The sequence below is a fragment of the Aythya fuligula genome, chromosome 15 (genome assembly GCF_009819795.1).
Source record: "Aythya fuligula isolate bAytFul2 chromosome 15, bAytFul2.pri, whole genome shotgun sequence".
In the NCBI taxonomy this organism is placed as follows: domain Eukaryota; kingdom Metazoa; phylum Chordata; class Aves; order Anseriformes; family Anatidae; genus Aythya; species Aythya fuligula.
In genome coordinates, this window is record NC_045573.1 from 13,274,363 (window position 1) to 13,290,045 (window position 15,683).

Below are 15,683 nucleotides of genomic sequence, written 5' to 3' on the forward strand. Positions count from 1 at the left end.
CAAAAGGTAAGAAATGGTCATTAAGGTTAAGGTGATAATTGATAAAGCCATGGGTGACACCAGGTGTGTCACTGAGCACGGTGTAAAGCCCATCGGCCTCGCTTACAACATGTTGTGGGGGAGAGCAAATTGCTGAAGGCTTGTGCACGAGGGGCAGCGAGGGGAAGAGCTGCTCCTTTGAGCAGACCGGGAAGTTACGGGTGGTTTAGCATAACCTGGAAACAGCTTCCATAGTATAGCACAGCACCATTTTAAACAATTACTTGGTGGCCCTGGTGTTATTAGCAGGTAGACAGCTGCTTAACACTTGAGTGGTCAAAAACAGTGTTGGTGGGTGTGTTATTTAGCCAGTTTAGGCAATTTATTTTGGTGAATATTCTGTGATCTTTTATCGTTGGCTAGGATGTTGCTGGGCAAGTGTTGGAAGTTTGGAAAGTTCTTGAAACACACTTGGAGAATAGAAAAAAACTCTGTGTATTTTATAAAGGAATGTAAAAAATACTTTAAGGCAGGCTTAAGGAATCTCTCGGAAAACAGTGTGGTTTAAAGTTGATCTACATGTGCCAGGTGATGGTAGGTGTTCTGCCTGGTTTTTCCCCAAAATGCTAAAAGACACCTTAGTAAACTGTGCCTGCTGAAGGCTGGTCATCCAGCCTCTTTATTTTAAGTGCAAAGCTGAGACGCAGCTTTAGTATCACTGGGTGAGTTCCTGGCACCAGGACACAGAAGGAGGGATGGGATTGTCATTCCCTGCCTCCTGCAAAAGAGCAGAGCAACTCATTTTGCCTTTTACTTTGTCCATTGCTTTTCAGACATCCCCAAAACTACACCAACATTGAAATGAATGACTGCAGGGAGATGGCAGCAGACTTCTAATGCTCCCAGGCACAGCTGCAGTGGCAGAACCACCTCCACCACCAGGGCTGGACTTGTGTATGCAGGCGGCAGAGCGGCTGTTCTGCCCCCTCTTCCTCCACAGTTGCTGCAAGGAGCTGTGTACGTATACGTGGGTGTATACACAGACACACACATCCTTCTGTACGTGTGTCCATATAGAGAGTTTGGATGAGTTTGGAGAAACAGGCTGGTGAACGACTTTGTGCTGACTGTGGTGTAACCAGAAAGAAAGAAGTCTCCTTGGCTGACACACACCCCCGCTGCAGCCCAAGTCCTGCAGCCTCCCTTAAGGCCCTGTTACCCAGCCAAGGGATGTTCTCAGCATTGTGCCTCTGAAACCTCTCTGCTCCCGCAGCTCTGTACTGCCAGCAGCCTGCTGTAGGAGAGCCCTTGCTGCTGGGGGACCAAAGCCAGGAGCTCATCCTTCTCACTCACAGAAAAAAGGGTCAGAGGAGAGGGGAGTACACAGCTCCCCCCAGAACACAGAGCATACAGAACCCACACCCACAAGAGCAGTGGGCAGAAGCCGGGGGCAGTGACAGACTCCAGACACACTGAGAATCTGGGGGGTGAGGGGCTGGCCTGGGTAGAAGCTGCTCAGTTTAAAGAGTCAGCTTCCTACACAAGTGTGATTTATCCCTAGCGGTGTGGTAGCTGATGCCAAGCCCCTGGCGATGTCCCTGGTGTGTGGAGAGGTGGGCCCACCTCACGGTGCTCTGCTGGCTGTGCCCAAGCCAGGTCCAGCCCAGCTGCTAACAGGGTGAGGGGGAGATAAGATGAAGAATAAGATCCCACGCTTTCTCCACTATGTTTCTCAACCGTAGCATTTTACTGAACAAGCCCCTGCAGGGGGAGTGTTCCTATGATTGTCACAACACTGACCCTCCTGAGAGGAAGCCTCACCTCGAGAACACCACCCTGCTGTGTTTCTCCCAGCTGCATCTTCTCCTTGCAGCTCACGCGAGCTGCTACAGTCCGTGGATGGACTGGGCAGCTCCAGGACCTGCCAGGATGGGCAGCACGGGAGAAGCAAGCTTCCCCTTCCTTCTTGTGCCCAGCAACCCCTTTCAGTCAACAAGAGGCAGAGCAGTAGGGAAGCAGCAATCACCTCTGCTGGACACCCCACGTGGCCCTCAGGTAGCTGCCACAGCCTCTGAAGGCTTCAGGACCTCATCCTCTGGCAGTGCTGGCCTGCCCTGCGGACGGGGCAGCCCCGACAGAGCACCTTGGGGTCAGATGAGCTCCATCTTGAACTGGCTGAAGTTTGGCACAGTGGGCGAGGGCTCAGCCACGCTGCTGAAGGGGACGCAGGGCTGGTTGGCTGGCACGGCGCCGTGGCTCACGGTGGAGCTCAGCTGCTGCAGCATCAGCAGCATCTCCTGCTGGAGTCGCTGCTGGTGCTCCTGCTGGCGCTCCAGGCGGCACTGCCTCTCCAGCACCGCGTGCAGTGCCTGGCTCAGCTTCTGGATCTCTGCGTGTACAGCGTCCAGCTTCTCGGCAGTGGTGGGGGAACCAGGAGCAGGGGGAAGCACTGCTTCGCCCCAAGCAAGGTGTTGATTTCCAGGGCTCGTGGGGTTCAGTGGGGTGGTCTGTGTGCTGGCATCTTTGACCTAGAATAGCAGGAGGCAGGAGAGGAGTGGAGGTGAAAGATCATTAACTGCTCCTTCAGTGAGGATAAGCAAGAGAAGGATTTATTCTGTGCTTCATGTGCAAGGCAGAAGGAAACAACCTTTGGACTGCAGTGTTCTCTGACCTGCTCTTCCTCCCTGCCCCATCCCTGTGCCTCTGCTCAGTGGGCATGTGCATTGTTCTACCTGCTGCCAACTGGGCTGCCCGTGCTGATGCCAGGCATGTTTGCTCTGCAGGGATGGAAGTAGTGTACCTGGGGTGTCCCCTCCCAGCTTGTAGACCAGTCGCATTTGCTGCACCAGAGCAGATATGGAAAGGTGAGGGCTGCAAGTAGAAGATGCAGCAGGGAGGGACACAACAGGGAGATGGAAAGATGCAAAGGCTCAGCCTGACTCAGGGCTGTGCTTTGTACCCAGGATACCTGGTGCTAGTGTCTTGAGATCCCCACAGCCACCAGGAAAGCTGCTCTGCCCATGGGAGCCACATGTGCACCGTGAGGGGCAGGACAGACCCTGCCCATGCAAGATATGGGCCTGAAGCAGCTGGGCCCTCCCACCCCGATGTGCCACCCAGCACCCTACCTTGTTCTGCAGGAGGAGAGCCCTGTCCACGATCTTCTTTGCCACCAGGGCTGGGTTCTTGGCAGGGGGCATGACGAGCTGCCCTTGGCCAGGCAGCGGCTGTGTGGGGGCATGTGGGGTCCCTGGTGTTTGGCAGCTCCCTGGAGCTGGGAGGGCACCCGTGGAACCGCTGTCACCTGCAAGGGACAGAAGAAAAATGCCTCGAAAGGAGACTCTGTCCCCAAACCTTCTGGGGGAGAACAGGGAGCCTGCGCCAGGGCAGGCCTGGACGGGGCCCAGCCTTACCCTTCCCAGGAGGCAGTCCCACAGGCAGGGCCCCCCCCGGCTGCCTGCTGCCCTGGCAGGACGAGGCCACGCTGATGATCTGGGTGCCCTCCTTGCCATCCTGGCCGCCAGCAAGAGCCCCGCTGGGCAATGTGGGGGGCCGAGGGCTTGGAGACTGGGGCAGCTCAGCCTCGTGCCCCTGCAGGGGGGGCCAGGGCTGCTCTCCGCCCCAGCCACCTGCTGCTGGCCCCAGCTCCACACTCTTCCTCTTGAGGAAGAGATACACGGCCTGTGGCGTCACTCGGATGTTGTCCAGCTCCAGCACCTTCTTGATTTTGCGGAAACTCAGCCCAGCCCTGCGCAGCTCCACGATCCTTCTCTTGGCGTGGTCATCCAAGCGGCCCATCGCTGCCGGTGCCTACATCCCCGCCGTCCTGGCCAGCCAGTGGCACCTCTCAGCCCCACGGCACAAAGTGAAGTTGATGGGGGGGACACGGTGTCACTGCATCCACTGCTCGGGCTCTGCTAGCACTCTGCTGCCAGGCTGGTGGCCGTGGGGCCACGCTGCGCCAGCCCCAGCCACAAGCAGCGATGCAGGTCCCAGCCAAAGAGCAGGAAGGAGATGGCTCTTCTGCCTGGGGGTGACCAGGGCTGGCCCAGCAGCCTGTCCCTTGCTCACATAGGACCCCTCAGAGCAGAGGGTCCAACCTGACACCCCAGTCCCACAAGGGCACAGAGGATGACGCGGGGCTCAGCTTCACCCAATATCATCAATGCATCAGCGAGGGGCAGGGCAGAGAGCAGGACCAGAGCAGGTTCAGGAAGGCACGCGTCCCTTCTGGCAGAGACGAGCCGCGTTGCTGGAGGACAAGGCAGAGGAACAAAGAGAAGGGGAACTCCAAATCCACTCAAAAAGCCATTTCTGGCCCCACTACCAGTCTCTGTAGTTACAGACCCCTCAGAGGACCACACGGCGCTGGGACAAGCAGCTGGCTGGGACAACTGGACCCCCTCACAGCAGGTGAAGCCGCAGCTGCCTGGGCAGCTCCCGTTGCGGTGCCACACAGAGGCTGCTCCCCAGCCACTCACTTGTGCAGTGCTGCAATCTCCCAGTGGTGGCAAGTCCACTGTGCCTGGGCCTCAGCAGCTCGTGGCTGCACAGCTGTGCTGTGGACGTGTCCCAGTTCCCAGCTGGCATCCCCAGAACCAGCTCAGCTCTGTGGGGAGCTGGGTGCAAGCACCGGCCAGCAGCAGGTCACGGTACGAGGCTGGCAGGTCCCCACTGGAGCCTCGCTCCTGCTTGGTGGCTGGGGAAGTTGTGGCGAGCAGGATCCAGGGCGCTGACGCTTGTGGTGTGGAAACTGTCAGTGCCTCAGAAATCAGGTCTGTAGGTGCCGCTGTCCTGTACCTTTGAAAGAAGTGAAAGCAAACGTTTATGCACCATCGTAAAGAAGGTCCAGGTATGCGTGTATGAGTGCACATCCCCTCCCTGATGTGCACAGCTGGGTGAGGGAACAGCGGGGGGGGACATGGCCATGTGCTGCCATGTGTACCATGTGCCATGTGTACGTGGGTGGGTGTAGTTGGGATTGCACTGCAGGTACAGCCCCCACAATCACACCTACGTGGGGTAAACCTGTAAGTCCAGAAGCACATCACAGCTGTGTGTGTGTGCCTACTGTCACAGTGGGCAGGTTTTCCATTTCCTTTCAGCTTCCTAACTCTGCAGGCATTCATTAGAAAAATCAGTGCTGCATCCGCTGCCTCACAGACACACTTTGGGGGTTCACTTCCCCAAAACAAACAGCTCCCAAGAATTCCCACAGGACAGCACAATGCTCTCCAGATCAGCAGTGTCTGACAGGGACCACATCAAGCAGTCACTGTCAAGCAGATGAGAGCCAGAAATCTTTTCCAAACCTTGCTTCCCTCAGTACACATTGGTCTCAAAGAAAGACACCGTGTTTTGCCAGCCCAAATGGCAGAGACTCTTGCAGATCACTCACAGAAAGGCACAGGGAGAAAGAAAAGGAGCTGCTTGTTTCGATGCAGCAGTTGTGCCCCTTTGCATTTTACTTCCTCCATGGCAAAAGAGAGCGGCATTAACCAGGAGACACAGACTGCACTTTGATCCCAAACTATTTGTATCTAAAGGCCACCCCACACCCCACTAGGGATGTGAGAGGGACCTCACAGATAAGAGCTCCGTATGTGGCTCGGTCTCTCCAGCAGCTCGGGCCTGGCTCCACCTCTAGCTAAGCCTTCATTTGCTTAGGTCCCCTCTGAACACAGTGTTTTCCTGCACTAAATGTTCTTCCCATTTCCACAGATGAGCCCATCGTCTGATCCCCACTCTGCAGAGGGGATTTGCTGCAAGAGCTGGATCCTGTGTCACGCAGGCAGCTTACACAGCACAGCACAGAGACCTTTACACTCCCCTGGCATGCCAAACGTTTGTTACTTTCCAGTAACGGGTGGGAAGGAGGAGCAGAGGGGAGGAAAAATGCAAGGGAAAGACCCAGGAAGACTTCAAGGAGTTTACCAGAGCTGTGGTTTTGCATTGGCAATGGACCTTGCTTTAATTCTCAGGGCCAGCCCAGGGTCCTCTGAAGGTCCCTAAGTTGCACAGGAGAAGCCAGTTCAAGCAGAGGCTTGGCTGGGGCAGAGGCAGGGGCAGGCAGACCAGCAGTGATTCATGGCACTGCAATCACCTGAGCTGTGCTCCCACACCAACACTCCTATCCCAGTTCCAGGTGTCTTACATCTTTTCATTTCAGTGGGTATCAGGAAAACGGAAATGTCCCATCCCCTACAGGAACTCCCTGGAGCAATCTCACCAGGGCCGACCCTTGGTTATTTCCCAAACGAGCATCTCCGCAGAGGCAGTTTCCACGCACAGCACAGGCAGCACCGCAGCCCCCAGCTGGGACCCGCACTTGCCCCCACCCACCCGAGGACCTCACCACTCCCAGGACATCTTTGCCCATGTGAGCAGCTGCGTTTGCTGTTAGACAGCCAGGCCTGCTGAAGGGACTTGGCTTCAGCCTGCCAGTTTAGGCACCTGTCCAAATTTCACCCTGGCCACCCTTTCCTCAGCTGCTGCTGAACACTCGCAGTGCCTGAAGTTGGCATTAGCCATAACCAGAAAGCTCCTTTAACCAGGAAATGCTGGGAATGCTACTCCGTAACCGCACACAGCAACACTCACAGCAACGAGAGGACCAGAGCCTCCCTCCTCACCGTGCTTACTCCTTCAGCTCTCCTGCTCTCCGCCCCGAACGCATTACGTGCCAAACGCAATAACCTCACGAGAGAAGGGGACAGAAGGCACCACGTCACGGCTGAGCGAATGCAAGACCTGGGGAGGAAGAAGGGTGTGAGTGCGGGTGAACCACATCTCCCACCACCTGACCGTGGCCCCGGGGGCAAGGTGCAGGCTTCTCCTCTTCTCCTCCTGGCCCAGCCGGGTGCAGCCCCAGCAGAGGGGCACTGCCTCCTCCTCACCCCCTCGGGGCCCTGCTGCCACCTGCCCGCCAGCGGGGCTGCTGCCTGCTTCTGCCCTGGGTTCTGTGCAAACCCACTTTGGGACCCCGAGGTTTCAGCCCTGGGGAGATGCAAGCACAGCGGCTGCCACCATTCACGCTGGGAAGAATCAGGGCAGGCTCAGACCCAGCAGGGGCTCAAGCAGATGGCAGAGTGCTGGAAAAAACAACCCCCCCCCGACCCTTCCGCCCGCCCCACGCCCAGGGCAGCCCCCGGCCCCCCGGCCCCGCGCCCGCACCTCGGGGGCTGAGGGGCGGCAGCCGCGGCCTCCCGGAGCCGGGGGCGGCTCGCGGGGCCCCCGCCGCTCCCCGGGCTCCGGCCCGCCCGGGCTGCGAGGGAGGAGCCCGCCCGTAACCCTTTCGGGGAGCCGGGGCCGGGCCGGGGGAGCCGGGGCCGGGCCGGGGGGGGCCGTGCCGGGCCGGGCAGCCCCTCCCGGTCCCCTCCCGGTCCCCTCCCGGTCCCCCCGGCAGGCAGCGTCCCGGCACGGGGCTGAGCGCCGCTGCTCGGTGGGCGGCGGAGCGCGACTGCTGCTCTGCGCTCCCGCACAGCCTGTTAAAAAAAAAAAAAAACAAATAAAACCACAAAAACAACAAAAATAATTTATTTTATTTTTATATTTTTAATTTTGTATTTTTAATTTTATATTTTTTATTTTATATATATTTTTTTACATTTTCTTTTTTTTTTTTTTTTATTTTCCCCTCTTCCTCTTCCCTCTAACCATCCCCATCTCCACCCACCAGTTTTTTTTAATTTCATTTTTATTTTTCCTTTTCCCCCTCTCCCCCCGCTGTCCCCCCGCTCCCCTCCCCTCCCCTCCCGCTCTGCCCCTTTAAGCCTCTCGGCCCCTCCCCCCCCCCCCCGTGACGCCATCGCCTCGCGCCCCGCGGCCCCGTTCCCGCCCGCTCTGCGCCCATCCCGCGCGACGCGGCGCGGAGCGGCGGCGGCTGCCGAGGATGTGAGTGGGGCCGGGCCGGGGGGCGCCCATCCGCAGCCATCCGGCCCGGCCGCCGCTCCCAGCGGGCTCGCAGCCGCCCGGGGAGGCCGAGGGGGCCGCGGCGGAGGGGATGGCGGGCGGATGGCGGGCGGATGGCGGGCGGGGGGGGCGCTGAGGCGCCGGGGCCTAGCGCGGGGGGCGGGCGGGAGGCCGGGCCGGGGAGGGGCCTGGGCCTGGGCCTGGGCCTGGGCCTGCGGCCGCGCTGGGTGCGGGAGCGCCGGGCCCGCTCTGTGGAGGGGTTGCCGGGTGCCGGCCCGTTGCGGGCTGGGCTCTTTGTGCGCGGCCTCCTCGCGGGAAGGGCTGGGCCTCGCCGCACCCAGGTGGCGTTGAAGGCCCCCTCCGGTAGGGCCAGAGCTGAGCTGACAGTTCGGGGGCCGATAGCTCTGCACAGCTGGGCTGCTGGCAGCACAACCACGGTTGCAGGAGTAGTTGGTGTGTAGGAGGAAGTGCTATAAACCCGACTGGTTGTTTAGAAGGGAGGTGAGGAAGGAAAATAGCCTGTTTTGTGTGTCCAGGAGCTTGTCTGTTCTGTTCCTCCCAGTGGGTCAGCTGGTCTGTCCCAGTGGTCTTCTATTTCTGAGCAGGGAAAGCATGGAGCTGGTTAAAAACGTCCTACAGCTTAATGGCAGGCACAGGTTTGCTTTTCTCGACCACCTTTAGCACCCCTGGAGCAGTCCCTGGGCTGCCTTCTTGCTGCTGCAGATGGCAGGGAAGGCCGGCTGGTGTCACATTTGTGCTGCTGCTTTCTGTTCTCTGTGCAGAAAGGCGCGCAGGAACAAGGTGTTCCTTGACTTCTGGAAGCTGTGGTGGGCAAAGTGTGCGAATACTCACTTGTGTTGCTTGTTGTGGTGGCTGTGTTAGGGAAAACCCTGAAAGGAAAAATCAGGAGAGCCAAGTTCAGCTGTTCAGAAGTGATCTCTTCCCAATCGTAAATTGAATTGGAATTTAGAGAACAAAGCAGTTGATTATCAGAGTTGGGACACCAGAAGCACAGAAGCAATGAGACCATTGCGTGCAACAAGCTGGAGAGTTTTCCTCTTGTTAGCTGACTTGGCCTTTGCACATGGAAGGGGAAGTGTTTCCAACGCCACAGAGCACAGTGGCTGCCATGTCACTGCTCGTAACACTGGCAGTTCAGGGGAGTTCGTGCCTGTTCTTCATTTCCCAAATGTTTCATTTGTGGGTAGGTAATTGGCGTCACACCAACTCAAATCTGCCACGTTTTTTAGCAGTTATTAAAATTTATTTAGAGGAAGCTTTTAATTCGGATGTTAAGCAATCTTAATCTGGTCTTTCTAAGGCTGAAAGGGCTTTGGGAGGAGCTTGTTAGGGTTGAAAGCAGCCGTAATTGAGTGTGGGTTTTTTGTTGCTGAAGTTCTCAGCAGTACTTCTTGACCAACATATGCTCTGGGCCACAAATTGGCTGTGGAGGAAACCAAAGCTTGCTCCTCTGGAGGTGAGGCTGTCAGGAGGCACGAGCTGCATGCACGTCCTGCAGAGGAGCTGGATGTCCTCCACCTGCCTTTTCTGGGGAGGCTTGGAGAGTGAGGACCCTTTGTACTTTAGGTGCCAGTGTGAGCAGGCACAGGGTGGGCTGTGAGCGGCAGCACAGCGGTGTGTGCCACTCAGGGACCCTGCAGAAGTTGGTTGTCCTCCAGTCCGCTGCCACTGCTGCAAAGCAGCTTTGCTCTTTCGTGCCTATCTGCTAATTTCTTCATTCTAAACACTTTTATCTCATCACTGGGCTGCTCTTTGGAGTTTATTGCACTCAATTAGGGATCTGTTCTCAGAACCAAGGAGTTAGAAGTGAGATTTGAGATAAGTGAGGCCCATTGGGTGCTGCTTTGGATGTCTCTGAAGGGGAAATGGAGTTATCAGGAGTGAAAAAGAAGAGTTTGCTAGCACTCAATGAAAGTAATAAAAAAATCCAACCCTAGGTAATCATTCCATCCCAATTTTTAGGCTTAATGAAACCAGGGATGTTGTAGGGTACTAGGGCTCTCCCAGGGAGGATGAGGAACTGGAAATGCACCTCTTTCTATGTGAATCTGTATGTGACAATTTATGGATGCTGTAGTTGTCACCTTCAAAGCTGCTGCTCTGTCATGTAAAGTATTTTCTTTTCTAAAAAGCCCAGACTTAGCTAACGCTTTAACTCTGCAGTTACAGTGATCTTGAGTTACATTTGAAGTTCAATGTTTCGTGTTGCCTTTCAGTTCCTTGTCTGGGTGTGGTTTTCCGTTCTTCTGTGGCTTTCTGTATCAAACAATCCCTTCTGCAATTTGTTCTTTAAGGGCTCCCTCACCAACCAAACGCAAGGATAGGTCTGAAGAGAAATCAAAGGACCGATCAAAGGACAAAGCCGCCACTAAGGACTCGGGTGAAAAGGATCGTGGTCGGGACAAGACACGCAAAAGACGTAGTGCTTCCAGCGGGAGCAGCAGTACCAGGTAGCTACCACTACAGATAGCAACAAAAACAGCGTTTTCAGAAAGCATCAGCCATACTTCTGGTTCATTTCATTCCCCACGTTGTGGACTCATTCAAACGTTGCCTTGTGTTAGTCACAGGAAAATTGTGTCTGACTTGAAGGGTTTGGGTTCCGTGAGATACAAATTTCATTTGGCTGAACTAGTGAGCTATGGAGAGTCGATTTTTCAGTGTTTCAGCTTGCAGTTGTTTTCTTTGTAATTATGATAAGTTTTTCAGCTATTCTTTTTTTTGGGTACTCCGCTCATGTTTTTTTTTCCCTATCAGGTCCCGTTCCAGCTCAACTTCCAGCTCAGGGTCCAGTTCCAGCACTGGTTCTAGCAGTGGCTCGAGCTCCTCTTCTGCCTCGAGTCGCTCTGGGAGCTCCAGCACCTCACGCAGTTCCAGTTCCAGCAGCTCTTCTGGATCCCCCAGCCCATCTCGACGGAGACACGACAACAGGAGACGTTCCCGTTCCAAGTCAGTTCTGTTTGACTTTTAGGAATTACCAGATAGCAGGCCAAGTTGCATGTAGAATACAGGCGCTTTATCAGATTTTTTTTTTCCTTTTTTTTTTTTTTTCTCTGAGGACAATTTTTTTATAAGTTAGAGATCTGGATTTTGTTAGAATGGGTGTGCTCCTTTTACTTACAATCAAAATGTATGCCCTGCAGAGATTAAAAATCTAATTTTTTCAGGGTAATTTCTACGTACTATATTTTGTAGAGGCAGTTTTAATCAGTGTTTCCCCATTAGAGTGGGAGTAAAAGGGCACCATATGACAATAAAGGTCTTTATATATTCCCTGTAAATTATAGCCAAGAGCAACAGAAAAGCCAGGGCTAACAGTGGTGGGTAGGCTGGTGTGTGTGTATGGTCTCTTAGGTGTAAAAATAAAATGGGTGAGGACCAAAAGAAGCATTTTTGTAAGGGTGGCAATCAAACTATCTTAATATCCATACAGTATGTTTTTTCCTTTGGATAATTCTGTAAATAAGGTGTGGAAGGCTGATAAAATCTACTAAAGTGTTACAATCCAGTTTGCTCTTTTATTATGTCCCTAAATTCATGACAGTGAGATTTGGAAGAAGCCTAAATACAAATGTTCTGCCTACTGAAGTTTTTTTTTTTTTTTATCTGGATAGTAATTTTAAAAACCTGCAAGCAAAATGCAATATGCAGCTATTTAAATAGTTCTTTAGTTCTTAAAAATGTTACTTAGTTCTTAAAAATGGTACTTAAAAATAGTTCTTAAAAATGGTACTTTTAAAAATCACGTGATAGGGATTGGCTTCTGGATTTTGTCTTGCTTTTTCCCTAAACTATAAACATTTTCTGTTGTGAAATCAGGTCCAAGCCACCCAAGAGAGATGAAAAGGAGCGGAAGAGGCGCAGCCCATCACCCAGACCCACAAAAGTACACGTTGGAAGGCTCACTAGGAATGTGACCAAGGTAATGGCATGCTTGCCTGGAATGCCAAGCTTACATATCTTCTGTGGGCATTTGTTGGTGGCTTTCTTAAAGTCTCCGATTTTGTTGTTGTTGCTGGACTGCTGCCAAAATAACTCTTCTGGGAATTCTTGCTTTGTGTCCAAATGGATGAGTGAGGAAAACTTCATAAGAACCTCACTGAGTCAAATACAGTACAGGCTTCTGAGACTCTGTAGTGCTAAAAGGTTTGTCTGCCTTGTTGGAATGCCAGACCTGGTACTTTGCCTTACTATGAAGAAAACTGTCAAAGTCAGGACAGTAGCAGAAATGACCTGGGAGGCATTAAGAACATCTGGAGGTTCTTGAAGAGCGTCTGAAGAGAGATGGTCTGGCAATGTAGTTTGAAGGTCTTCAGAGGTAAAAGTTCAGGGAGCTGAAAAAATGGTGTTTTTAAAAAGTACTGAGAATTATAGCTAAGAGTTTCTGACTAAGGGCACAAGCCCGTTTTCATAAGGTCCCCAAGAGGATTTTTAGCTAATTTAGTGCTGTGTGTATCTTGAATTTACTGCTCTGTGCCAGCCAGACCTGGGCAATGGTATATGAGTGGTAAGAGGCATATGGGACACACACCATAAGAGTGGTCCTGAAGTTCTGCTCTTTCTCTGCAGGATCACATCATGGAAATATTTTCCACTTACGGAAAGATTAAAATGATTGACATGCCAGTTGACAGGCTAAATCCACACCTCTCTAAAGGTTACGCTTACGTTGAGTTTGAGAACCCAGATGATGCTGAGAAAGCCCTGAAACACATGGATGGAGGTAGGTGTCAAATGTTGAAGGGAGGCTGGGTGCTTTTAAAAAAAAATGTCTTTGTAACAGGTGGGCTTGGTCTGAAAATAAGTGAGAGATGGCGTAGCTTTTGGGTAGCTGATCTGAAATACTCTCATTTTATTTTCAGCTTGAATGAGTTTGGCTTTTGTGTGATTTCAGGACAGATCCATAAAAACTACAGAAACACTAAAACTGTTTTTTTTTCCAAAATAAAAACCAATAAAAATCTTTAAATTTTTGCTAAAATCCTTCCCGATTAACATCTGAGATATTTGATTTAGAAGTCCAATGTGTAGGTGGGCTTCATCAATGTCAGTCTGAAGCGGGTGGTGGAAGTAGAGCTGTAGACAAAGCTTGTGACAGAGCTGGGAGTTGCAGCCATGTGGTCTGTAGATGTTGGTGCTGGAAAACGCTTGCATCACCCTACTTCTGTGATTTCATGCAAAGGCCAGATCGATGGTCAGGAGATCACCGCCACGGCTGTGCTGGCGCCACGACCTAGACCCCCTCCCAGACGCTTCAGCCCACCCAGGAGGATGCTGCCACCACCACCCATGTGGCGTAGGTCACCGCCTCGCATGAGGAGAAGGTGAGAGGTGACAATTTGTATTTCCTTCTCAGTGTAACAAGAGCGTATCACTGAAATACTCTGCGTGAGGACAGTTTCATCCCATTGGACTTGACTTGCCCTTCCGAGTGATGGTAACTCGCACCTTTTGGGCATCAGTTGAACCCAGGCTGTACTTGTGAAGTGCTTAGTGCTGGCAGTGACCTGCTGCCATCTGAACGCAGTCTGCTGGAAACATCAGATGCATCAGATGCTTTCCAGCCTGCTCCCTGGAGTCCCTTCCATGCAGTGCTTTGAGGTGAAGTGACACACAGTTGTGGCTGGGAGAATGCTTTTGGCAGCCTGCTCCAGCTGCTTGCTTTTTGGAAGTCCTTGCAGCTCTCTCCCTCATTTCTGTGCATGAGAACATGGCCACAAAGCAGCGTTCCCACATCAGGGGGCTGGAGTACACTGACCCCAGGGTGGGACCGGGCGCGTACACACCTGTTGTATGCTGCAGGCTCTGAAAGATTTACCTGAGTGCATCGAGGCAGCCCTTTCTCAGGATCTAGGTGAGCTCCTCTGTCATGGAAGCCTGCTGAAACTCTTGTAACCACTAAAAGCAATTCCTGATTGGAACCAGCTGATTGCTGAGTGGATAGATACAGGTTTAAAAGAGAACGTGGCACAAGATTCACTGCTCATTAGTCCTCCATAAAAGACGCTTTTTACTGAGGTCATGGAAATGAGGGATTGGATGGTTTGTTTGCTTCCCTAGTCTGCCTTACCATCCTGTCAGGCTCTGTTAATGTTCTCTGGCAGGAACCTTGGTGTCGCACTGGTGGCTGTATAGATAATTGTAGTACTGAAGTTCTTGAAGCTCAACTGTTTCTTAGAGTGAGAATTCCCCTAAGAAATGGCCCTGTGGTTCTGTGTGACTTGGATAAACCCTTTCCCTGAACCTCACTGTACTTTAGGAGCTGAAGCTGACCTTTCACAGGGAGGAGAATCTGATGTAGAATGAACTTGAGTTTGTTTTGCTTGAGAGTAAATAAGAATCTTGTTTGTTCTTAGGATATTAAGTCTCTTTCAACTTCAGAAGCAGAGGGACAGTAGCTAGAACATTCCTGCTATAACAATCCTCTTTGAATTGCGTTTTTGTTCCCTGGCTGTACTTCACTGGAGCTCTTTCAGAGTGGCATTTATTTATTTATTTATTTTGGAGGGGGACAGGGAGCATTGATTTGAAAAGGTGGTAGGTGAGCTGACAAACGACTGGAACTTGTTGTCCATGTCTCCTAACAAAAGCTTTCTTCATCCTTCTCTGCCAGGTCCCGATCTCCTAGGCGCAGATCCCCTGTCCGCCGGCGATCAAGATCCAGATCTCCTGGACGAAGGCGCCACCGCAGCCGCTCCAGCTCAAACTCTTCACGATAAAGCAAAAAGACTGGACAGCTTTTTATTTTTTAACTTAAATCCCATGTAACTAAATATTGTACCTTTTTTTATAATGGGTCTGGGTGAGGAGGGGGTAGAGGGGGAGAGAGAAAGAGAGAGAATCCTGGCAGTGAAAGCGATCTAAGAGGAGAAATTTCCAGTTCCTGGCCATTAGATAGCCTCTGTCATGGGGCTTCTAGTTTCCTGGCATTGATTGAAATTGTTTCATAAAAAAAAAAGGCTTTGATTTTTTTAAAGGCTACAAAAACAGCATCTCCCAGATAAATGGGTGGGAAGATGTTGTAGCTTCTCTTTCTCCAGTTTAGCAGGCTGCTGCTTGATGATTTCCCAACGCTTAGCACGCTGTACAGACGAGCATGTAAATCTTGAGCTATTTTGGAAACCCTATAGAGTAGGACAGGGAGGCGTTCATCACTAGGATTTTCAGAGCAGCTGCAGTGCAGATAACCAGATCTGCCCGAGGCTTCAGTACCGAGCTGTTGCTGTGCTCGGGTGCTGGAGCGCTGAGAGTTCTGCGTGCCGAGCTCCCCCATGAAGCCACTGCCAGGGGAACGCTGCAGACACGGTGCAGCCTGGCGAGGGGGTGCTGCAGGAAGGAAGCTGGAAACCCTTAGTGCAGGTTTGGAGCTGCTGCCCTGAGGGGTTCCTGCCGCCTTTCCTTGGGGTTTTGGGTGAAAGTTTCCCATCCGGCCCCCCGGGGAGCGGTGCCCCTCCAACGCTCCGGGGGCTGCGCTGCTGCCCGGAGAGGCGCGGGACTCGCCGCCTCTTGTACAGTCGGTCCTAGCACGTTGCCGGTTTGTTTCGTTTCTGTTCCTGTCGTTGTTTTGTATGGTTTGTAGCGTTTGTAGCGGTGCGGGACGCGCCCAATAAAGCCGCAGGGCTCCGAGCTCCGCCCGCCTCCGCCTCGCTGCCTCTCTGCCGGGGGGGGGGGGTTGGGGGGAGGGGGGCGCTGCGCCTTTAAGACCGGCGCGGGTTGTGCGTGTGACGTCACGCGGCGCGGCGCCGCCATTGGCTACCCGCGAGCGGCGGCCG

The 15,683-nt window shown here is 53.1% G+C and overlaps 2 protein-coding genes across 3 annotated transcripts; one reads left to right on the plus strand and one right to left on the minus strand.

The window, feature by feature from the left end:
* Positions 1 to 1,476: 1,476 nt before the first annotated feature.
* Positions 1,477 to 4,393, minus strand: LOC116495283 (transcription initiation factor TFIID subunit 4-like). Its single transcript, XM_032197682.1, has 3 exons — positions 3,393 to 4,393; positions 3,108 to 3,283; positions 1,477 to 2,507 (listed from the first exon to the last, which is right to left on the minus strand). The coding sequence occupies exons 1-3, from the start codon at positions 3,775 to 3,777 to the stop codon at positions 2,130 to 2,132; spliced, it is 939 nt and encodes a 312-aa protein (XP_032053573.1). The 5' UTR covers positions 3,778 to 4,393; the 3' UTR covers positions 1,477 to 2,129.
* Positions 4,394 to 7,820: 3,427 nt separating this feature from the next.
* On the plus strand, positions 7,821 to 15,554 carry RNPS1 (RNA binding protein with serine rich domain 1). Of its 2 annotated transcripts, none has more exons than XM_032197850.1 (7): positions 7,821 to 7,872; positions 10,206 to 10,361; positions 10,669 to 10,860; positions 11,731 to 11,833; positions 12,481 to 12,634; positions 13,094 to 13,235; positions 14,525 to 15,554. In XM_032197850.1, coding segments are annotated over exons 1-7 (855 nt in total). In that variant the 5' UTR covers positions 7,821 to 7,870; the 3' UTR covers positions 14,631 to 15,554. The 2 variants fall into 2 exon arrangements, with proteins under 2 accessions (XP_032053741.1, XP_032053740.1); XM_032197849.1 differs by lacking the exon at positions 7,821 to 7,872 and adding an exon at positions 9,686 to 10,018.
* The last annotated feature ends 129 nt before the right edge of the window (positions 15,555 to 15,683 follow it).

What these genes read in the sequence shown, in the direction of transcription:
- LOC116495283 (XM_032197682.1), bottom strand. Translation starts at nt 3,777, where the DNA reads ATGGGCCGCTTGGATGACCACGCCAAGAGAAGGATCGTGGAGCTGCGC. An exon ending in GGGACTGCCTCCTGGGAAGG is followed by an intron (nt 3,284 to 3,392) that starts GTAAGGCTGGGC and finishes TGTCCCTTGCAG; the next exon opens with GTGACAGCGGTTCCACGGGT. An exon ending in CTCTCCTCCTGCAGAACAAG is followed by an intron (nt 2,508 to 3,107) that starts GTAGGGTGCTGG and finishes CTGCTATTCTAG; the next exon opens with GTCAAAGATGCCAGCACACA.
- RNPS1 (XM_032197849.1), top strand. Translation starts at nt 9,924, where the DNA reads ATGAGGAACTGGAAATGCACCTCTTTCTATGTGAATCTGTATGTGACA. An exon ending in AGGAGACGTTCCCGTTCCAA is followed by an intron (nt 10,861 to 11,730) that starts GTCAGTTCTGTT and finishes TTGTGAAATCAG; the next exon opens with GTCCAAGCCACCCAAGAGAG. An exon ending in CCTGAAACACATGGATGGAG is followed by an intron (nt 12,635 to 13,093) that starts GTAGGTGTCAAA and finishes TTTCATGCAAAG; the next exon opens with GCCAGATCGATGGTCAGGAG.